Source organism: Mercenaria mercenaria, chromosome 5, assembly GCF_021730395.1.
Source record: "Mercenaria mercenaria strain notata chromosome 5, MADL_Memer_1, whole genome shotgun sequence".
NCBI classification, from domain to species: Eukaryota; Metazoa; Mollusca; class Bivalvia; order Venerida; family Veneridae; genus Mercenaria; species Mercenaria mercenaria.
In genome coordinates this window covers 8,160,365-8,184,704 of record NC_069365.1, presented here as the reverse complement: position 1 = coordinate 8,184,704, position 24,340 = coordinate 8,160,365, and the positions used below count along the sequence as shown (strand labels likewise).

Below are 24,340 nucleotides of genomic sequence, written 5' to 3'. Positions count from 1 at the left end.
ATTTCTAAAATAGACAGGTCCATCATTCAATTTGGGCAGTACCACTTATTATCCAAAAGGGGTATTCACTGAACATTATTGACTGAATAGCGAACAGTGCAGACCATGATCAGCCTGCACAGATGTACAGGCTGATCTTGGTTTGCACTGGTTGCAAAGGCAGAACCACTTAGCAGGCTAAAGGTTAAATGTTTTACAGGAAATGTATGTCAAAACTGTGACAGCTGAGAATGACTCAAACTAACAACTACAGCAGACAGTTTTATCATTTATTCATGTTCGTAACAGTATAAATGCAAAATTTTATAAATACACAATACATCATCAACATTAATTCATTGCACAATGACTGAAATACAACGTGGTGTGAAACTGATTCAAAGAGGCTCAAATTTGAAGCTATATTCATACAATGGTCCCAATATATTCATCAATATTATTCCTGACTTGTGGTAGTTCTACTTTCGGTTTCCTTACTGAAAATATTTGGTTGGATGTTTTTTTCCCTACATGATCTGTTCATGATATTCAGGTTCAGAAATTACATTCTTTATATCTTAAATTTATGTGTTATCATAACAAGAGTGGCAGACTGTCACAAAATATGCTGTCATCGAACTTGGCCTAATTCAAGGGCCATAATCCAAGAGTGCCTGGGGCAAGTTGGCTGGTTATCAAACCTGGCCGAGATATTATGCCCACAAACATTGTCAGCAAGTTTGGTGAAGATCAGATGAAAACTGCTCGACTTAGTGAGCAGACAAGGCTAAATTCGCAGATTTCTAGTAATTCAAGGGCCATAATCCAGGAGTGCCTGGGGCGATTTAACTGGTTATCGAACTTGGCTGAGATATCATGCCCTCAAACATTATCTGCAATTTTGTGGAGGATCCAATGAAAACTGTTTGACTAAGAGAGCGTACAAGGCTAAATATGCAGATTTTTTTCTCTCTAGTAATTCAAGGGCCATAATTCAAGAGTGACTGGGGCGATTTTGCTGGTTATCGAACTTGGCTGAGATATTATGCCCACAAACATTGTCATCAAGTTTGGTGAAGATCGGATGAAAACTGTTTGAGTTAGAGAGCAGACATGCTTTTGGATGCTGACTGCCCGCCATGGGTGTTCACATAATACACCCCGCTCTTTCAGAGAAGGGCGTATAAAAATGACACTGATATATTGTTTTACAGGGTTTATATCCAGTAAACAAATATCTGAGCCTATATTTATCAACACTTTAAGCCTAAAATTTAACTGCAAAATTTTCAATTGGCTATACCTGATATCAAATGACAGCAGTACCTAAACTGCTATTGTTGCAACTTTGCTTAAAATAACAGAGTTCAAATTTTCAGGAGTATAGAATGATGTAATATAGATAGATCATGTCTTTATTTGTAATAATTCATTTATGGCCCATGCACAAAGCATCAATAATCATAGTATATAAAACAAAATAATAATATGACAGGTCACATCATTATGATGATCATACAAATAAGACTAACATTACACAAGCAAATGTTCAAACATACTTTTAAACTAAGGTTATAATGTCAACATAAATGTTTATAATTTTAAAGTAAAGTGTTATTAAACTGGGCGCATAAAGTTTCTGTTGATATAAAAAAAGTAATATTTTGATTCAGTAATATTCAAGTGAAAAACATTTTTTTAAATACTTCTTTTCAGAATCAAGTATGTTTGTACATATACCCCCAGTACACATGTTAAATAATACATGTAATGGAGTTAAAAATTTGCCCAAACAGGCAAAGTTTTTGAGATATCAGCTGGCAATGATAGTGCTAGTAAAATGTGAAGCTGCTAAAAAGGAATAGGAAATGAAAATAAATTTGTTTATTTTCTTCTGATATAACAAAAGAATTTTGTAGTCAAGAATATTTCTGCATACAGATGTTTAATATCCCCGCTTAGTATGGAACTCTTTATCTTCTTTTGATACAAATACATCTTTGCTTGCTGGAACTACTTTATGACCATGAAGAATTCAGTATACATGCACCATCCCATATAGAAATGTCCAACATAAAACATATGTCTGATAAATGTAAGTTAAGGAAAATGACTCATTCTTTGCATGACTGACTTTGCTTTAAATACAACAACAATAAGAGCAGACAGCATGTTCAACTATTTTGACGCTGGACAGCAAATGAAGAAATAATAGCTATGACTGGAGTGCTTAATACCCCTGCAATACCGCTCAAAGACAAAACACATAACATTTCAAGTGTGAAATTTCTGAATTGCCAAGATAAATTCAAATAAGTGAGAAATTTGTGGACATGGGTGTCCACACCTTCATTAATCCCAGATAAAAACAAAAGGACCACTGTGGCCCTAAGTTGTCACCTTACCTTGACTATTTGACTTTAAATATATGTATTACGCACTGAATCATGAATGGTAACATCTGTTTTTAGTATAAAAAACAAGAGCTGTCCGTAAGACAGCCAATGCTCAACTATTCGAATTATTGTCCCAGAAGCAGGTAAATATTACCCTTAATGTTAAAATATCTATAGAATTTCAATCCAGTATCTGCATTAGTTTTGGAGATAGTAACTTGCATGCAAAACTTTAACCAGAATTTTCAAGTTCAAAAGGGGACATAATTTGACCAAAATGCATGTCAGAGTTATGGGACTTGATGCAATCAACCAGTTTTATAACCCCAAAGGCAATTGTGCATTTGTTCTGCATATAGTAACTTGCACGCAAAATTTTAACCAGAATTTTCTAAGTCCAAAAGGGGACATAATTTGCCCAAAGTACATGTCAGAGTTATGGGACTTGACCCAGTGAGGTTGGTAATTGATCTAAAAAAAGAAAAAATAAGTTTCAAATCTATATGCCTTTAAGTAATAGCTGTATGTACTTGCACACAAAACTTTAACCAGGATTTTCTAAATCCAAAAGGGGGCATAATTTGGCCAAAATGCAGGTCAGAGTGATGGGACTTGATGCTATCTAAGTCCAAAAGGGGACATAATTTGCCCAAAATACAGGTCAGAGTTATGGGACTTGACCCAGTGAGGTTGGTAATTGACCTAGAAAAAGAAGAAATAAGTTTCAAAGCTATATGATTTTAAATGATAGCCATATGTTCTTGCATGCAAAAGTTTAACCAAGGTGTGACACCGACACCAGGGTGAGTAGAACAGTTAGATTTTTCTTCAAATAGTCAAGCAAAAAACAACATAAAATAGGTAAAGTACCCCCATCTGAACAAATTTTGAGAGAGGACCTTAAAAGAATGCTAAGTATTAAGCAACTCAAGGGTAAAAATCTTTAAAAGATGTTTCTATTTCTAGCTCTATTTGGCCCCTTCAAGGGCCACCCCCATTTGAAGATATTTAACAGAGAACATTATAAGACTGTTGTAGACCAAGTTTGATGAAGATCCACTAAGCACTCTAGAGAAAAGGTTGTTCAAATGTATTTCTTGTTTTAGGTCTAGTGATCCCTAAATGAGGCCAAGCGGCCCATCTTAACAAATTTGGGAGGGGACTTTGTAATGATACTACAGATCAAGTTTATCTATTACCTGGTTCATGAGAACTTGCTTAAAGGTATTTTTGTTTTTAGCTCTGGTAGTCCCTATACGGGGCTTCTAAGCTAAACCATGTCAACAATTTTGACCGAGGTCCAACAAAGTTCAAGTGAGCTAAAACTGTCTTGCACACCTACACTTTATGGATTTTGTAATATATGATGTGGGTGATGGTGGGGAGCAACTATTGTAAATTCTAGTAAAAACAGAGATATAGTAAATGTTGGTGAACACTGAAATTTTCACAAATTTTAGCAATTTAATGGTTAGAACTCGAAAGCCTCTAGGCCAGTATGCTGGTTATCAAACTTGGCCACGATATTATGCCCATAAACGTTGTGGCCCACTTTGGTGAATACTGTATAAGAACTGCTCGAGTTAGAGCTGTTAATTTTCACAATAATGAGTAATTCAAGTCTATAACTCCAGTCTCTCGGATAATCCATCTGGTCATCAAGACTGGCATAGATACTATAACCATCAACGTTATGACCAAATTTGGTGAACACTGGATAAGATCTACTCAAGTTGGAGAGCAGGAAGCTTTTGTGGATGCTGCCAGCTTACCACAGGTGATCACAGAGCATGTCCCATTCCACATGTGTATAATAACAGTGAAAGGTCATCAAAACCTTAATGAGAAATTCTAAGTAAGAAGAAAGCATAATTCATGAAATATTTGTGTGACAGTTATGGTTCTTGTATAATAATGTGGGCTATGCAGAGGAACAACAATTTAAGTTTGAAGAAATCCATCAAGTAACAAGAGTGCCAGACTGTCACAAAAATACACCCATCATCAAACTTGGCCTAATTCAAGGGCCATAATCCAAGAGTGCCTGGGGCGATTTGGCTGGTTATCAAACTTGGCAACAAACATTGTCAGCAAGTTTAGTGAAGATCGGACGAAAACTGTTCGACTTAGAAAGCGAACATGGCTAAATTTGCAAGATTTTGAGTAATTCAAGGGCCATAATCCAAGAGTGCCAGGGGTGATTTGGCTGGCTATCGAACTTGGCCAGATATTATGCCAACATACATTATCTGCAAGTTTGGGGAAGATTGGATGAAAACTGTTCGACTTAAGAGAGCGGACAAGGCTAAATTTGCAGTTTTTTGAGTAATTCAAGGACCTGGGGCGATTTGGCTGGTTATCAAACTTGGCCAAGATATTATGCCCACAAACATGGTCACTATGTTTGGTGAAGATCAGACGAAAACTGTTCGACTTAGAGAGCGGACAAGGCTAAATTTGCAGATTTCGAGTAATTCAAGGGCCATAATCCAAGAGTGCCTGGGGCAATTTGGCTGGTTATCGAACTGGCCGAGATATTATGCCCACAAACATTGTCACCAAGTTTTGTGAAGATCGGATGAAAACTGTTTGACTTGGACAGCAGGCATGCTTTTGGACTCCGCCCGCCCGCCACGGGTGTTCAAATAATACGCCGCTCTCTTTCAGAGATAAAGTGAAAGTGCATCAAAACTTTAACCAAGCTGCAAAGGTGTTCAAAGATGCAAGAGTGAGCAGGATATCTCTCCATATACTTTGAATAGTTGAGCCAAAAATGAAACTAATTTTTTGGGTCACTGGTAAACTGAGCTAGAATATTTATTCAATTTACTTTCAAATGAATTTATATCACACAATAACATATACTGTTAAATTAAATGTAAAACTTTACTCACCTGTTTTATGGAGGAAGTTATCTGAACTTATCTCAGTATCAATGGTCAGGTGACTCATAAACCTGTCTTCTCACAAAAACAGCAATGCTAGCCTACCTATGTATTTTTGTGGAAATTGTTTACAATACTTCTATACAGTGGTGCTTTTTAATGATAATAATCCAATCTTGTTAACTGTAAACATTTGAACAAGGTTATAAAAAGGATACAAAAAGACCGCCAAATAAACCTTTTGTGACAAGATCTCGCCTTGATATAAAATATTTATTCCAACTTGTACCAGCTTTCATCATCAGGAAAAACTGAAATGAATACATAAGACATTTACAATTCAGTAAACATCTATTTTATAATATCTCTGAGGATTATTTTTAAAGTTCACAATCAAAATAAACAGTAGTCTCCCTTTAAATTTAATTTTCACATGTACATAGACTTCTTAAGTTATCTTTACATGAAGAGCAATATGGTTAATAAAGTTATTTTACAAATACTGGACAAAATGCCTGTGTTCACAGAGACATATAATTAAACATGTCTTAAGTAATCTTAACTATCTGCTCAGGGTTAACTGACACTCAGACAGCAAAAGATTTATCTATACAAGTATCTTGGAAAGCATATGTCACACAAAATAAAAACTAAATAAACATATATTTTTGATTTCTTTAGCATACAGGTACAGGTATGTAGGTACAGTCAACTCGGATAATTCAAACACCACCATTTGCTCAAACTCATCATCAGGTCCAAGCAAAATCCTTATATAATGTATCTTTTCAATGACCCAAACTGCCGCTCGAAATATTGACTATCCTGATTCCGAGTACAAAGTATTACCCATTACTTACTGATAATGCAAAAGCCATGATAAAGTAGAAAGCAAATCCATAAAGGCCTGTAAGACCAAGGACACCGGCAGCGGCTCCAGATAGAGACGACATTGATGTTCTACAGTAATCCAATATTCCATTGTTGGTACGTACTGCTAACTCATTATAAGCTGTTGGTTCTGTAACAGGCAAAGCTACATATTAAATACTTATATTAGTATATGCATTTAACTGCAATATACATATATACCAGTATATGCTTTTTCTGCCATCTACATGTATAAATGCTTTTAATCTGTTTTATCTGTGACATACTAATATACAGAGCTCCACATCCAGTATTTAACTCTGACTTATCTTCGATGTCATCTGCCTACTTTAATCATGTAAATGTACCTAATACATGAAAGCCGCTAGTGTGTCAATGTGTTTATCAGCCAGTACTGATAAGCTAACTGACAGCTGGAAATCACTAGAAAATGAGTTTATTATTGAGTTCAAAAATAAAAACTATACATCATAGTGTGATAAACTGTAACCTTCTCTGACCATTTGGGTTAGTCTTTCATTTTGTTATTGAATATACAGGGCACATTTTATCCTTTCATTGAAATCCTTTCAGCTATACAGTCTACTCTGGTATTCAGAATCAGTCTAAAATGCAGGCCACTCTAAACGTTTCATAGTCGATGACAACAAATACTTCAGCAAAATTTAGAAAATGTTCTGTTTGTAATCTTTATGCATCTATGCATATTTAACAACCATAGATTGCAACATTCACCTATTTGTTCAAGTATGTTGTATACTGACTAGAGAAGCTAATTTTTGTCGAGAAAATATAGAGCTGCTCTCTTCATTTTACAGATCTGATGTACATAGCTAAATGATATAGACATGGTATACAATATAGGAAGAGTCTTGCCGTCCTGTAACCGGACGCCTAGCTTGCGTTATAGCCATTCGGTAACCGGACACCTAGCCTTTCTGCTAGGGTTTTTCTAGTTGTCCGGTAATCAATTTATTTAGAATAGTGTTACAAAATAATTTCATTTAATATCATATTTTGTTTGCCAAACATAGCAATATTTGCCTGTACAAAAATACCAGGCTTAATTCAGACAAAAAATTTGAAATGTTTTTAATTTCCGTTTCTCAGCAACAGGTAAAAGTGGAGGTATGACAAAAATATCAAGAGGGCCAAGATGGTCCTAGGTCGCTCACCTGAGAAACATACCATAACAGTGTAAACATGTTTGGCCTAGTGATTTCATGGAAACAAATATTCTGGCCAATTTTCACTAAGACTGAACCAAAAATGTGGTCTCTTGAATGTTAACAAGTATTTTCTTTGATTTGACCTAGTGACCCAGTTTTTTACCATACCATACTTCGTGTAGCTCCCCTTATAGCAATGTGTAGGCAAATATAACAAAAGTGTGCCGAATCAGGCAATGTGATGTAGCTGGAAAACCTTTGTCGACGTCAGGGGGTCACCATTTTTTTCTTAATAGTACTTCTGTCAAAGTCGGGAAAAAATTGTTTTGTTTTTTTTAAATTTCATATTTGAGTTACAATCTCTAAATTCATTTAGGTTGCTTTATTTCAAAAAAGTTATGTTATGGAAATAATTTTAATTTTGCTTTTTTACCTAGTGGACAGGCGCTCAAAGGAAATGCTTTGTTCACAGTGAATACAGAACTTCATTTAATTGCTGAATATAATCCATCACTCGAAAATAATGCAAGAAAGATTTCCAGTTGGTAGAAAAAATATTATTTTCTTTTAAAAGATCAAGCACTACTGGCCAGAAAATGGGAAAAAAATATCATTAATAAGCATAAAGACACATGAACACGGCAAATAGGTAATGACGTCACCGTGACACTGGCTTTCCAAAAATTTTGCAACAAATGATATTCGCTGTTACAGGTATGATGACACTAAAAGTGAACAGGTTCTCGTGAATTATTTTGAGCAGTGAACAGTTTCTTTGTCTTTTAAGCTACACTCAGGGCACTCATTTGGCCGTTTTTGGGGCCGAATATGGGCCCCATTCCCCTCATAAAATAATATGTTTTTTTCCCCCTTTCACAGAAGAAAATTCCCCTGTTAACAGGTTGTTTGACACAACTAAATATGAACTCCCTTTCAAGTTATATTTAGTTACTCTAAGGAAGGTTACTGCTGCAATATACTAGTAGTTACATTAGTTAGAAATGATTGAAAACAGTATTGATAAGTGTGAAAAGTAGTAACATATATATGGCTAAAATCTTCCTCTTTTTGTCTTAAAACGTCGAAAAATTCCCCTTCCTGAGGGTATGGGTACCTGTCCCCAAAAGTTGTCTAGTGCCCTGCTTGCTCAGGGGCTTTGCTTTTTTCATATATGTATATTAATTTACATCATGCATTACATTCAGAAATTATGGATTATTGACTATATCGACATTAAGGATAAAATCCCGTTATCCGGTATTTCCGTAAATAGGGTCAGGGGGGCTGGAGAGATTAACCGATATAAAGACCGTGTACAATATTAGCGATTATTTTTGCCAGAAGATAAGGATTTAGGAAAGTTCTTACTTTCTCACAATGGAAATACTATTCTACGACCTCGGCAACAGTTTTTTGCAAAAATAATCTGTTTACCTTGAAAAATGCGAATAATTTCACACCTTCCGTATCGAGCCACGAAAGCGGCAGTGTAGAATAGAAGATAAAATTTCAAAAATAAAGTAAACTTGAGGATATTTTTGCTACATCTTAATTACAACAATGTTTAATGATAATCTTCAATACTTTATTATTTATTTTCTTTGTTTAAAACTTGAAAACAGGATAATCTAAACACTACCGCCATGTAGCGTAATGGCCGATACCCCCCTCACTGTAAAACTGGGAATGGGCGTTTATTGGTGGTTAATACCTGAAAACTGGATTTATCCTATAATGTCGATATCGAGAATATATATCCTGTTGTGTCCCCATTTCGTCACCTTTAGCTTCCATTTTTTGCGCATGCGCAGTACAGCTGACAAGTACTTATTACTTTAATTACACCAAACAACAGATAAACTATTAACGAACTGAGGAGAGGGCACGAATTGGGGAAACACAAGGATAATTTTTTTTAACATTATAACGAAAGTCATGAAATATGGGATATTCTGAATCACTATACATTTGCCTGTTCTATTCTATGCTACAAGTTTTACGCCTTATACTAGAATTGGTCCTGCGTCGTAAACATAAAAATTTAAGCAATAATTTCATCCGAAATTTTAGTACAGTCCGGGTGTTATTACAAAATGTAATAAGAAACCCTAGAGTTTCTATAAATATATACGCATTAAGATATCATTTACGCAATTCTTTAACTTATTTCACTCATAGCTGCTTTGTTAAAATTGCACTGCTTTTCTTTCTTAAACATGAATACCTCGTTTAGTTTTCTGCTTCGTTTTCACCGCAATGGTAGTCGCCATTTTTGCAAGGGAAGTAACTCCGGCGACAACATTTTTCAGGAAAACATGAACCATGTTTCAATCCGTTACCTTGGTTTTGTGGCAGTTGGGTTTCCATTGTTTGGATTTTTATTTGCAGTAGTCTGGTCCATCATTCATGATTATGAAGCCTCTGTGCGAACCATATGCCATGTAAGTCTGAACAGGTGAAGTAACGTGATAGCTGTAAGTCGGACAGATAAATATTCGGATATTCGTAAATGTAACAGACTGGGTGCTTAGCACAGTAACTGTTAAGTAGGTCCCAGAAAAGTAACAAATTAGCCATATAGCCAAAATGTATAGCTAGAATTAGTTATAAACCAATAACGATAATGCAAAATATGTCAGAATCAAGTGCAAAATGGTCATAATTGCAATGTAGACAAGCTTACTGTCGCTGAGTGGCTGCTTTTTAATTTCTGACATTTGCAGCCACTGCTACAGTTTCTCCGTAACAATATAAAACAAAACGTATGTGTCTGATTAGTGCGACTAAATTGCAATGGTTTATGAAATGAAAGGCAATGCAGAGCTCAAGATAGGTTTTGTGTAATTATATGCTACCAGATTTTCTGTGAAATTAGTAACGGTATGTAACTACCTGATATTTTGTGGAATTAGTAATAGTAGTTCCAGATAACAGACAAAAATAAGCATAAGTCATATCATCCGTGAACAGTATCTCACTTGAATAAAAACTGAAAGTAAAACTGTGTAAACTAAAATTACATATATTCAAATCAATTCATCGTGGAAGTCAAGATACAAGATACAAGATACAAGAAACTTTATTTTACGTCGGATATGAAATTAACAAATAACATTAGCTTAAAGCTATTTCCCAACAAACGTATGATATAGTAATAACAAAAATAAAATGAAAAAATAAAACAGCTGTAAAGAGAAAGCAGTCATAAAAGAACAAGGGAAGTAACTCTGTAACAGTACATAAACATTACTGACCTTGTTACTCCCCTTAAAAGCTAAATTAAAACATACATGCTGAAAAGAGGGATACAAAATCAAGCAAAACAAAATTAGTTAATTACAAATAAGTAGATGACATTATGGGTATTGTGGCAAGTGTAAAAACAAAAACCCTATCTAAGTAAATGTCCCAAAAAACTACCGAAAGAAAGTTGTAGATTTGGGAAAAGGGCCTGGAGAGGTCATTCACTCCACCACACCCATATCTGTCATCTACCCTAGGAGAAAAGAAGCACACAAGTTAAAACATAAAAACAAAACAGACAACTTACAGTACATATTTACATAAAATTAACTAAATTAAGACATACTAAGAGAGGAGCACATATTTAATAATAGGCTTTTTAAGCACATGCAGATTATTACTAGGAAAAACTAAGCTAAATCTGTACCATGCAACTAAAAAAAAAAAAAAAAAAAAAAAAAAAATGAGGCATGAAGAGTATTATACAGAAGAAAGAAAAAAAGAAAAAGTAAAACCTGTGGGAAAGCTGCTGATCTTGACCTAGGCCTAAAAACTGCCATAAAAGTAACTAAATAAAAAACTGATTAGCAAAAATAACACAAAAGTGTGACAGATAAGATGAGATTAAGAACAGATATCTCCTCAAATCAGATTTGCGAAGAACTGATCAGCAACTTTCTTGCAGAGAGTCATGTTTACATAAAATGTGATAACAGCAGCATTTTTAAAACAAAAGCATGATAGAGAAAAAGCAAACAAAAAACAAGCAAGCAAAACAAAAGCAAGCAGGACAACAGCATATACAATAAGCAAACATACAGCATACACTCACTGACACATGGCACATTTACATTTGGGGCCAGTCCAGGTGCAGACCAGTCTGACAAAGTCTTTGTACCTATCTATGGTTCTCATGTCATTTGGCAGACTGTTCCACACCCTGACGGCCTCAAACCTAAATGAGTTTCTTCCATACCTTGTTGTCCTTACTTGTGGCACTTCTAGAACATTTTCATACCTGAAATCATAATTAGAAGATTTTAATTTTACAATATTTTGCAGATATTCAGGCGAAAGATGGTGTATACATTTAAAAGTTTCGATGGCAATGGTTCGTAGTCTGTTTAGATGTAATGTTGTTAAATTTACTTTGTTTAATAGAGTTTCATATGAAGAAGTAAAGTCATTATAGACAATCTTAAGAGCTCTAAATTGTATTTTTTCAAGTTTCTCAGTGTTGGTTTTTGAACAAAAGTGCCAAATTAGAGGACAGTAATTAAAATTTGATCTAATAAAAGATTTAAAAATAATTAGTCTTGTATTTTCATTGAGAAATTTGCTCAGTCTCTGTAATACGTTAAGTTGTTTGGCGGCCTTTCTGCAGAGATTGGTAACCTGGGAGTCAAAATTTAGCTGGAAATCAAGATTGACTCCTAGTAGTTTAACCTCGTCTTCACATATTATTTCATTTTGACCTATGTTGAAGGATTTGACTGCTTTATTAGTTTTGTTTCCTATGCAAATGGACTGGAATTTTTCTGGATTAGCTTGCATTTGGTTTATATCGAACCAATCAATAAGGATTTGACTTTCAGATTCTAGAGTTTCTTTGAATACATCTAGATCCTTGTGTTGGAAAGAAAGGGTATTGTCATCTGCATAATTGTAAAGAGTTGACCTATGTACGAAATAGAATATATCATTTAAGAATATATTGAAGACCAAAGGCCCGAGGATTGAACCTTGAGGGACACCTTTAAGTATTTCTTGCCATTCACTAGTAATTTTACCGAGTTTAACCCTTTGAGACCTATGTGAAAGGTAGTTTAGCATGAGTTTGCAGGCTTTCTCTGATAAACCATATGCCTCAAGTTTGAAGACTATAAGATTATGTGTTAAGCAGTCAAAGGCTTTGGATAAATCCATTAGTATGGCGCCTATATATTGATTTTCATCAAGGGATTTTTTCCAGTCTTCAACTAATTTTAACAAAGTTGTTTGGCAGCCATAGGATGACCTAAAAGCAGATAGATATGGATGGAAAATAGTCAGTTAGATTTAATATAATAATACATTACATGTGGTTCTTTACCATATATGACAAAAAATGTGTACAATATTCCAATTAATCGCATGGTTATAAAACATTGTTGTTTTTTGGTGTTTTTTTTTGCTCTCGGACATGCTGACAATTGTCAAATATGTAACTGCGGCGCTAATTGGCTGAACACAATCGACTGTAGTGTATAGGATAATTTGATTCGCTTCACACTTCTCGGGGGGAAAATCTCGCAAGTACCTGAAGTAGGCGGAATTTACATTATGCTATTGGCGTGTGTTTCATGTATTTCCACACTCATTTGACACCGTGCAAATTGTCAACAGTAGGGATAGCGTTGATTAGTGAAACCTGGCGCAGAAAAGCAATTCGGCTCGATGTTCCTTTGAAATTTGTAATACTGTTTACATGTCGTACTGATACGACCACATTTTAAAATAAATTCGTATTGATATCATATGGCCACATTTTAAAATTAATTCATATCCGACGCCTAACAAATTCGTAATTACGAAAATATGGCCCTTATCTGGAGCTCTGCAATTACAGAAAACCAAGATCTTTGCGGTCATATTTTCAATAAATGCAGCAATACTTTGCGATAAATCATTGAAGAATGTGTCACTTGTGAGAATCATTGTTGCGTAAGAATGATTATGTCTGGTGGGAGACATATTGATTTACTCCTGTCTCTGTGTGTGTCTGTCAGTCAGTCTGTCTGTCACAAATCTTGTCCATGCTCTAAGTCGAACCTTTCTCATCCGATCTTCACCAAACTTTAATAAAATGTGTTTGCTAATAAGTCCTGGGCCAAGTTCAATAATAGCCAAATCGGCCCAGGCACTTTGGAAATATGGCCCTTTTATAATTACCGAAAATACTAATGCCAGTGATACACGGATAGCTATAGACTTAGCTATATATAGCTAATTTGTGATTTTTCTTGGACCTGTTTAGAAGACACTGGACTGACTGTAAGCTGGTGTTTAAATCTCATCTGATACCGGATGTCATACTCTTCTAGAGTGAAGCGATTACTGAAGATGACGATAATTATGTTCGTAGACAAAACACTATTAATTTACAACTTTATAGAAAGCACTAAATTTATCCCAATAATTTACAAGATAATTATGTCTTGGGGAGACATATCGTTTTTGCCTTTGTGTCAGTCCATCAGCATTAAGCTTGTCTGACTTTCGCAGGTCTAACTACTGGCCAGATTTCAACAAAACTTCACAGGAGTGATCAGTACCAAGTCTGGTTGTGCATGTCACCTGCACATTCCGTTTCACTGCACAAAATTGACGCCTGAGCTTAAAATAGAAAAATCTTGTCCGGCTTTCACAGGTCAAACTGCTAGATAGATTTCAACGAAACTTCACAGGAGTGATCAGTACCAAGCCTAGTTGTGCATATTGCCGGAACATTCCTCTTTGCTGCACAAAATTGACGCCTGAGCTTAAAATAGAAAAATCTTGTCTGGCTTTCACTGGTCAAACTGCTGGACAGATTTCAACGAAACTTCACAGGAATGATCAGTACCAAGCCTAGTTGTGCATAGTGCCGGCATGTTCCGATTTGCTGCACAAAATGACTGCCAGAGCTAAAAATAGAAAAATCTTGTCCAGCATTCACAGGTCAAACTGCTGGTGGATTTCAGCGAAACATCACAGGAGTGATCAGTACCAAGCCTAGTTGTGCATATGGCTGGCACGTTCCGCTTCACTATACAGAACGGCCACAAGGGCTAAAAAATACCAAAAAAATCTTGTGACCTGCCCGCTTAGCTCAGTATGTAGAGCGTCGGTCTACGGATCGCGGGGTCCCGAGTTCGATCCTCGGGCGGAGCGTATGTTCTCCCTAACTATTTGATAAATGACATTGTGTCTGAAATCATTAGTCCTCCACCTCTGATTAATGTGGGGAAGTTGGCAGTTACTTGTGGAGAACAGGTTTTTACTGGTACAGAATCCAGGAACGCTGGTTAGGTTAACTGCCGCCGTTACATGACTTAAATACTGTTGAAAAACGGCATTAAACCGAAAACAAACAAACAAAGACAAAAATCTTGTCCAGCTTTCACAGGTTAAACTGCTGGTGGATTTCGACGAAACATTCACAGGAGTGATCAGTACCAAGCCTAGTTGTGCATATCGCCGGCATGTTCCGCTTCGCTGCACAAAATGGCCGCAAGAGCTAAAAAATAGAAAAATCTTGTCCGGCTTTCACAGGTCAAACTGCTGGCTGGATTTCGACGAAACTTCACAGGAGTGATCAGTACTAAGCCTAGTTGTGCATATCATTGGCATGTTCCGCTTCACTGCACAAAATGGCTGCCAGAGCTCAAAATAGAATAATCTTGTCTGGCTTTCACAGGTCAAATTGCTTGACAGATTTTGATGAAACTTCACAGGAGTGATCAGTATCAAGTCTAGTTGTGCATATCGCTGATACATTCCGCTATGCTGCACAAAATAGCTTATGTTCAGCAATGCCCATAAATGAAGAGACCATTGACTTCTTTCACAAAAATGAACAATAATGTAAAGTTTTAGTGACAGTTAGTGCTAACACCCTGTCAATGCGCATTATACTTGTTTCTGTCTTAGGTCATAAATTACAGATTATGAATGAAACTGATCTTTTCTGAAAAAAAAAATACAATCTGCACTCAAAGTTATATTTTAGCTTGTACAAACAACAAACTGTGTAGATGGCATGCAGAGATCTGACTGTGAATAAACATTATTGCCTTGAGAAAACTTTATCTGATAATGAGGGGTCATAAGATAGGTTCCTTTATTATACTCTTTAAAACAAAGTTCAGTTCTATTGCAGTTGACCATAACCGTCTTTTACCAACAAAGGAGCCAAACTTCCTGATCCCATAATCTCGTACACAATACTATTCTAGCTCCTATTTTTCCAAGAACAACATGGAATGGTCTCCTCCTGAACATACAGTCCAGCATCAGTTTGTTTCTATTTACTGACAATTTTAACCTTTTGATTTATATCTATGTTTTTAATCTTAATTATTTTTTAAGTTAATAATTGTACTGTGTTCTTTTTACACTGGGCCTGTTCATCTTTTGACAGTCTGTCTCAGACAAGGGCCCCAAGCCGTAATCAGTGTTGATTGTTGGAGTCGACAGCATATGATTGATGTATGTAAAGCCTGGATTGCATTTAGAGAAAATCAGCTTGAATGAAACAAAGCAGCAAATCCAGGCCACATGTTCACAAAACATTTTAAGTCTCAGCTGAGTTTGATAATGAAACTTCTTTTGTCATTTATATCTAACTTGCATGTTTAATATTAAATTTCAAGTTAATAACTATTTTCAAGTGACTATTCAGTCTTGATGGTCAATCTCAGTTGAAATTAAATCATGAAGTTTTAGTAAAATTGATAAAAAATTTCAAACTCAAACTCAGCTGAGATCGAAAAATGTTTTGTGAACAAGAGTCCTGCTTTTTTAAACAAAAAAAGGACATTTCAAATTGCTAATTAACCAGTATTGTTACTTTTTGTTTTACCCAAGTTAAAGTGTTCAGAAAAATATGCTTATAATACTTGCAGGTTCCAAACTTCCTGCCTACAGTGAGTTCAGCCATTGGTGGGTTCACACCGCAGAGATATATATGGCGTATCTGTATAGCCCTGCAGGCGGGGCTCAGGTTTCTGCTTGCCTTCTGTTACTTCAACTGGCATTTACGTATACACATGGGACCACAGCAGACAGCATACAGAAATGGTGTTATCTTTGCAGTGAGCTTACATGTGACAGAGAATCTCGCTCTTGTAATACTCTCCTCTATATCATCCACAGACAACGCAGGTAATATATTCTGTATGACAGTCTCTCAAAATCTATGTTTCTTTTTTAAGAAATAATAAGTTCCCAAGTGTGGTTTATCGTAGAATAACCTGTGTTTTGAGTTCTTATGCGTAAGGATATATCACATAGGCCTTCATGATATATTGTTTCGCATAAGAAGGAAAAACTCAGGTTATTCTACGATAAATCACACTTGGGAATTGTTATTTCTATTCTGACATGACATACTAGTATCAGTGTTAGAATAAATGGTAACTACTTTATACGATATGAACTACACTTCATGCTACGCACCTGGATCATTCTACACATAGAGGATGACGTCACTGCTTTGCACCCGCATGGGTTATCGCAAAATAACTGTTGATTGATTTTCTCCTATGTGTATATAGGTTATTTGCTGGTCATGTTAGAATATGTATTCTAATAATATTATGCATTTCTCTGTTAAAACACTCTTACGCTAGAATGACGTCACGTAAACGTGCGGTGACGTCATTGTTTTTGTTGCGACCATTTCAGTTTATAGCTTGACTGTCTGAAAATTCTTTAATACATCTTTCGTTGTGACGCTTTCATTACAAAAAAAAATGCATGTAAAACAGGTTTCTCTAAAACAATATTGCCACACACATGTATTTGGGGTAATGAGATAATGTTACAAGACGTATCTCTACCTTTTTTTTTGTTAGTTTTACATTTAACCATTGGGTGAAACACAATATAGGGAGCATTTAGAATATCACATTGTTATACATGGTTTTCATAAATTTCCTAACCCTTAATTGTAATTTAACATTACACTTCATAACACTAAATATGAAAAGTTCTGTGCCAATTTGTTGATCTAGCTCAATAGTTTCAAGCATGCAAAAAACGCATCTAGAAAAGTATTTTTGAAGCGTTATGTTGTGCCACTTAAAATTTTAATTTTTCAAATAAATAAGGGTATGATATAAATATATCCATGTAAATGTGTGTTATCAGCATTAAGACATTTTTAGGATGTTTTGGTGTTGATTTGTGATGATCGATGAAAATGTTGAGCTGTCGAGAAAAATGTGAAATGGGTAAGATGTTATGCAGTTTTCACTGAAATTCCTTCTTTTGTATAATGATAATTGCAATGTTAACATATTTTTCTTATTTTTGGTCCAGAAATCATTTCTCTGTTGTAATAGTACTTAAGAAAAAAAATCAAAATCATGTATTTCTGAAATTTAATTGTATAATTTTAAAATTGAAAATCAGGTTTTATGAAAATGTAGTCGTAACCAATTGTATTTTATAGATTTGTAAGATATTATGAGAGTCTTTATTGATTTTTCTTATAAAATTTAAACTGTTGACATTAAATTTTTATGCTATTCCTTATCGTTAATAATTTGCTGTAGCACCACTAAATGGTTCAGACACTACAAAAACCCTGAGTGTCCATAACTGTCTTCAGTGGGTAAATAAACATTTTAAAATTTATTATAGTTATTCTTAAGAAAGTATAACTGATTACACAAGTTAATTAATCAACTTCATTTTTCATCAACTTGTTGATGTTGCAACCCACATTGGAAAACCCTATTGCGGCATCTATATACAGCATCATTTTTTGTTGCTGCAGCATGAAATTGAAAGATGTCATAGCAAACATGGAACCGGGAGATAAGAATCACAATTTTTTTTAAATATGGAAGGTTCACTGATGACAGATTTAACAAGTCATTAATATTTCACTACACAAGTAAATTTGTCTATTAATAATGCTACTGAAACTGTAATGTCCGTAACCAGACTGAAAAAAATAAAACTTGCATCTTTTACAGAAAATGAAAAATTATCATTTCAAAGTTTATTATTATTGAGAAAAAACTAATATATGTTTTGTTGACAAATATTTTCAGATATAAAAATTAGATACAGTTCAGAAGTGCTAAAATCATGTTTATCATCTAAATTCACAGATTTATATAAAAATTAAAGATGTGATAATGAATTAACATTATTCACTAAGACAAAATTTTTTCAAGAGCAACATTGTTAAGATAATTCAAATTCTGTAGCTTACAATAAGTTTCTTTCAATGTTTCAGGGGGGGTGTTATCTGTTACGGACACTATAGAAATTAAAACAATGTAAAAAAATCAACCATATTACTGAAATTTCTGTTTAAAATTATTATACATCTTACAGTTCAACTGAATAAATCTTTACGAGTATTAATGATTTAAGTAATATCTAAAAACTTGCAATAAAACATCTCTCCAAGAAGTACAAAGTACAAACCATGTGATACAGGTAAATGTTATTCATTTAGATAGATTTATTTTTTAAATGCGATGGCCTATAGTGTTGCTGCCTATGATGTACGTCTGTCAGTTCATTTCAAATCTTTGTCCAACCCTCCTACATTAGATGGCTCTGCTTCAAATTTCATAATGAACCACCTTGATGTGCAGATAACCATAAAACAAGGAATTTCTCAGTGACTATTTTTAACCACAGTTATGATACTATATATTTTTATATAGAAATATAGAATATATCTAAAAAATCTTGTGTGTCCGGCAAAACAGTAAAAATAGTTCAAGTTTATCATAAATTTGAAGCTTTATTTTACAAAATGTACCACTTATAGTGTCTGTAACCAGCAAAAATATGCATTTTATCAGCCTTTAAAAATTACATTTCCGATGCAAGTACCAGCAAACCACTTAAGTTGCTTATACTTCAAGCACTCTACTATGTAGAAAAATACATTTTTTGCCAATATTAAGAACTTATTTTTTCACCTTCAAGTGCAACACTACTGTTCCCTGTATTGTGTTTCACCCGCAATTGAAGTTGAATATTGCTGTGTTATTGAAAAATTACTTTGCCAAATGAGTTCACACTTCACATATCTTTTGCCTCACAGGGCAAGTTACATGACTGTAGCTTATATTGTGTTGAAGTTATTATTCATTGGTAACTTACAAATTTTTGTTGCTTAATTTCTACCTTTATCACAGGACCAATTTGATTATATATAAAAGATGAAAAAAAATATTTTAAAAAGTTCAGATCTAACATTTTTGTTGAGCCCGCTTGCGGAAGCGAAGACATAGTTGTCCAAATGGCTGTTCGGTGTATGTGCGTGCGTCTATCCGGATTTGTTTGTCCAAACCATAACTTTCACATGCATGGAACAATTTCGTTTATATTTGGCATGAATGTTAACCTCAGTGAGATGGAGTGTCATGCGGAAACCGCAAGTTCCTATCTCAAAGGTCAAGGTCACACTTGGAGGTCAAAGGTTAAATTCAATAATGACTGTCCGGAGCATTTCTTCTTCATGCATGGTGGGATTTTGATGTAACTTGGCACAAATGTTCACAACCATGTGACAGAGTGTCATGCGCAAGAACCAGGACCCTAGGTCTAAGGTCAAGGTCACACTTAGAGGTCAAAGTCAGATACAAGAATGGCTTTGTCCGGAGCATTTTTTTTTCATGCATGGTGGGATTTTGATGTAACATGGCACAATTGTTAACCATCATGAGACGGAGTGTCATATGCAAGAACCTAGAATTACTTCCCTTTGTTGTTACTATAAATAGCTTATATTGTAACTTTTTTATTACTGGTCGTATAATTTTGAGGTGTATTTTTGGGTGGACTTAGATTTTTTTAAAAGATTTACTTCCCTTTGTTGTTACTATAAATAACTTACATTGTAAGTTTTTGCAATCATTTTTCATTTGGCATAAATGTTTGCCTCAGTGAGACATGGTGTCATGTGCAACTCCTAGTCCTTTTGACAGCTGGTGGGCTCGACATGTTGCCCGTGGGCATCTTGTTTCATACTGCTTCATTTTCTTACCCTATTCTATTGCAAAATCACAGTATAAGAAATAGGGCCATGCCCACTTATCCCTGAAATTCTCAGCAGGGAAAGTCAGACTTACATATGGGCCAGTGGCAGGGAAAAAGAGTCCTTACAGCAACTTTTTTAACCAAATAAAGTAACTGTCATGAACCTCACAAAATCAGCAACATTTCCTTAAAAAAGTACAAATCTTTAGTATTTATAAAAATATACATTCGTGGCAACTTTATTGTGAAAAATTAAGTGGAATGTTGTATCAGAAAGACTTGGGTTATATTTCACAGTATTTTTCTGTTTCAGAAATACATGAATACTCATTTATATTGTTTATGGTTTGTTCACAAGTATACATGCTGGTTTCCTGCTTGTTGATTGGCTGGACCCACAGATCTGGCACATTTAAAGTTACACCTCAGGTAAAACACCTTTCTTGCACATATTTTATAAAATGACAATCTCTAAAAGGGCACTTGTGCAAATGTATATGTATTTTTTTCAACATCTAGAAAAGGCTTTCATAAGTCAGTTCTTTATTTTTCAGATTTTGTAACTTTGAATGCATATTATATTGTTGTCTTTTTCTATATTTTAGGATGTGAAATGGTTACGAGTGAAGTGGTTCTTGTTTTTATTCAACCTGACTGTATTTTTACTGTCTGTGTACTTGTATTTCCGACATAATACCTATTGTGAACCCTACAGTAAGTATTAGAGTTTGTACCTGTGTAACTGACGAAATGTCTGTTGTAAACCACATTAAGAAGTATTTTACTTTCTACCTGTATTTGCAACATAATTGGGAACAATGTAAGTATAGGATTAGCAATTTAAACCTGTATTTTTACATAATAGCTATATTGTGAACCATTCATCAACTTTTTCTGTTAACTTCTTCCTTAATTGTGATTTCTTCAAAACAAATGCTTTTAATCAACTCTGCTTATACATAGAAACATAATGGTATACATACCAAAAAAATGAATATTAGATTGATATAGGCAATAAACATGAAAAATATTATAAAATGATCTCAATTTTGGAAATAATTTGCTGTGTTCTACAACCAGTAGACCTCTGGAGCTGAGTGGTTAATGGTGCAGTCTGCAGTCCAGCTGGCCTCTGCAAGGTTGATGGTTCTATGAAGGGGCCAGTCTGTCATGATGCCTAGAGGGACCCTCCAGTATGAAAGCTGGAAAGTAATATATGACCTGAACTGTGTCATCTTGACTTTAAAACCAACAAAACAAATATGTGTGGAATTACCAATGTGTCTTGAAGTTTTTGTTTATTTTGGCAAGAGATTTATGTATTGTGCTTTTAGTTTTTAATAAAATCTTTGATACCCATATCTATTTCAGTATACTCGTGGTTTGCACTTTGTGAATATCTTACGATCTTGACAAATATAGCATTCCATGGCTTGTGCTGTGTTGACTTCCGGCAGTACAGTTTTACAGTTCTTGACACTGAGGACATCAGCACTGGACGCTTCAAGAATTCTTGATCATAATTCATTTTAGAAACATTCCATTACGCATATCCATGTCTGCCTTTTGTTTGTTGACTCTTTAACTCAAACTTTTACTTCTTATTTAGTTGATCTGTTAATAAGAAATTGCTTGTATTTTCGTTGTGATGGATGTTATTTTTCACTCGTATTTTGTTACTAGTATGTTCTATGTAGGTCTAAGGTTTTGACCTTGAACTCTGTTTCATTGTGACAAAAAACAAACTGTTTTAAAGAAGTTAACAGTCATTACATCAAATCATGTTTAATATGTAAAAATTTTGTACCATTTACGCAACATGTATAAATACCAGCAAGTCCTCCTGTGTACTGTATTGCAGCAATGGTCCCATTTTTTTGGAAAATCCAAATCATGTACAAGTATTATGTTTAATTTTGTTATGCTTTTTTATGGCTGGTTGTGATTGTATCTAACAGGGTTATTATAATTGTAGCTTGATCTGGTATATTGTATTAGGCTTGAGTGGAGTTCTCAGACAGGGATCGCTCAAGACAAACATGATCTGGCCCTGATTTCACAAAAATACTTAAGTGTGTAAGTTGACTTAAATATGTTAAATTTGCTCAAGTTTTTACTTTTTTTTAAAGCAGATTAATGTACTGAAGTCAATTAACAAACTTAGATATTTTTGTAAAGTGGGGGACTGGCCCAGTAAAATCTAAAAGCTTTTACTCGTAATACATCCCAGATATTGCGTTTTTGTGGATATTAATATATCTCATCTTTTTATTTATTTGCTAAATACAAGCCATATTTTTTTACAGATTTATTTATAGGTTTATACAAAGAAGTATAAAATACACAGAATGGCAACTGGCTGTAATCTCGCGTGAGCTCGTGTCAGAGCGTGATTCGGCGTTATCTTACTAAAAACAAACATCAGCGAGCATGGAGTTACAATTTGTACCTTTAAAACTACATTTAAAATACATGTTAGCTTCTTAAACAAAACTAGTTTAATGTGAAATGGTCTTAAGACACGAAGTACACGTTTTTTTTTTTGCCATCGAAAGAAGCGTGGTACATACGTTGATAATTATTTTACCGATGAATAATTGCTTTCGCATACAAAAAGGCGCGTGGAGAAAGCGCCACTTCCGGTAAACGAGATCTCGTTTTTAGCTCACCTGTCACAAAGTGACAAGGTGAGCTTTTGTGATCGCGCGGTGTCCGTCGTCCGTCGTCCGTCCGTGCGTCCGTGCGTCCGTAAACTTTTGCTTGTGACCACTCTAGAGGTCACATTTTTCATGGGATCTTTATGAAAGTTGGTCAGAATGTTCATCTTGATGATATCTAGGTCAAGTTCGAAACTGGGTCACGTGCCATCAAAAACTAGGTCAGTAGGTCTAAAAATAGAAAAACCTTGTGACCTCTCTAGAGGCCATATATTTCACAAGATCTTCATGAAAATTGGTCAGAATGTTCACCTTGATGATACCTAAGTCAAGTTCGAAACTGGGTCACGTGCCATCAAAAACTAGGTCAGTAGGTCTAAAAATAGAAAAACCTTGTGACCTCTCTAGAGGCCATATTGTTCATGAGATCTTCATGAATATTGGTCAGAATGTTTATCTTGATGATATCTAGGTCAAGTTCGAAACTGGGTCACGTAGGGTCAAAAACTAGGTCATTAGGTCTAAAAATAGAAAAACCTTGTGACCTCTCTAGAGGCCATATTTCTCAATGCATCTTCATGAAAATTGGTCAGAACGTTCATCTTGATGATATCTAGGTCAAGTGCGAAACTGGGTCACGTGGGGTTAAAAACTAGGTCAGTAGATCTAAAAATAGAAAAACCTTGTGACCTCTCTAGAGGCCATATTTTTCATGAGATCTTCATGAATATTGGTCAGAATGTTCACCTTGATGATATCTAGGTCAAGTTCGAAACTGGGTCATGTGGGGTCAAAAACTAGGTCAGTAGATCTAAAAATAGAAAAACCTTGTGACCTCTCTAGTGGCCATATTTCTCAATGGATCTTCATGAAAATTGGTCAGAATGTTTACCTTGATGATATCTAGGTCAAGTTCGAAACTGGTCATGTGCGGTCAAAAACTAGGTCAGTAGTCTAAAATAGGAAAACCTTGTGACCTCTCTAGAGGCGATAATTTTTCAATGGATCTTCATGAAAATTGGTCAGAATGTTTACCTTGATGATATCTAGGTCAAGTTCGAAACTGGTCACGTGGGTTAAAAACTAGGTCATAGATCTAAAATAGAAAAACCTGTGACCTCTCTAGAGGCCATATTTTTCATGAGATCTTCATGAATATTGGTCAGAATTGTTCACCTTGATGATATCTAAGTCAGATTCGAAACTGGGTCACGTGGGGTCAAAAACTAGGTCAAGGTCTCTAAAAATAGAAAAAACCTTGTGACCTCTCTAGAGGCCATATTTCTCAATGGATCTTCATGAAAATTGGTGAGAATGTTCAGCTTGATGATATCTAGTCAGGTTCATAACTGGGTCATGTGCGGTCA

The 24,340-nt window shown here is 35.0% G+C and overlaps 2 protein-coding genes across 2 annotated transcripts; one reads left to right on the top strand and one right to left on the bottom strand.

Moving 5' to 3' along the window:
- Window positions 1-255: 255 nt before the first annotated feature.
- On the bottom strand, window positions 256-9,653 carry LOC123556382 (ER membrane protein complex subunit 6-like). Its single transcript, XM_045347036.2, has 4 exons — window positions 9,545-9,653; window positions 6,121-6,281; window positions 5,479-5,571; window positions 256-2,065 (listed from the first exon to the last, which is right to left on the bottom strand). Exons 1-4 carry the CDS (start codon window positions 9,642-9,644, stop codon window positions 2,015-2,017), a joined length of 405 nt encoding a protein of 134 aa, XP_045202971.2. The 5' UTR covers window positions 9,645-9,653; the 3' UTR covers window positions 256-2,014.
- On the top strand, window positions 9,595-23,891 carry LOC123556381 (post-GPI attachment to proteins factor 2-like). Its single transcript, XM_045347035.2, has 5 exons — window positions 9,595-9,761; window positions 16,209-16,467; window positions 20,630-20,745; window positions 20,922-21,030; window positions 21,688-23,891. The coding sequence occupies exons 1-5, from the start codon at window positions 9,636-9,638 to the stop codon at window positions 21,831-21,833; spliced, it is 756 nt and encodes a 251-aa protein (XP_045202970.2). The 5' UTR covers window positions 9,595-9,635; the 3' UTR covers window positions 21,834-23,891.
- Window positions 23,892-24,340: the final 449 nt, after the last annotated feature.

Bases quoted from the DNA above. Each gene is read 5' to 3' on its own strand.
- LOC123556381 (XM_045347035.2), top strand. From the start codon at position 9,636: ATGAACCATGTTTCAATCCGTTACCTTGGTTTTGTGGCAGTTGGGTTT. The intron at 9,762-16,208 runs GTAAGTCTGAAC...TAATACTTGCAG, and splicing joins CTGTGCGAACCATATGCCAT to GTTCCAAACTTCCTGCCTAC. The intron at 20,746-20,921 runs GTAAAACACCTT...TCTATATTTTAG, and splicing joins CATTTAAAGTTACACCTCAG to GATGTGAAATGGTTACGAGT.
- LOC123556382 (XM_045347036.2), bottom strand. From the start codon at position 9,644: ATGGTTCATGTTTTCCTGAAAAATGTTGTCGCCGGAGTTACTTCCCTT. The intron at 5,572-6,120 runs GTAAGTAATGGG...TATTCATTTCAG, and splicing joins TCATGGCTTTTGCATTATCA to TTTTTCCTGATGATGAAAGC. The intron at 2,066-5,478 runs GTATCCTTTTTA...TACATTTATCAG, and splicing joins GTTTATTTGGCGGTCTTTTT to ACATATGTTTTATGTTGGAC.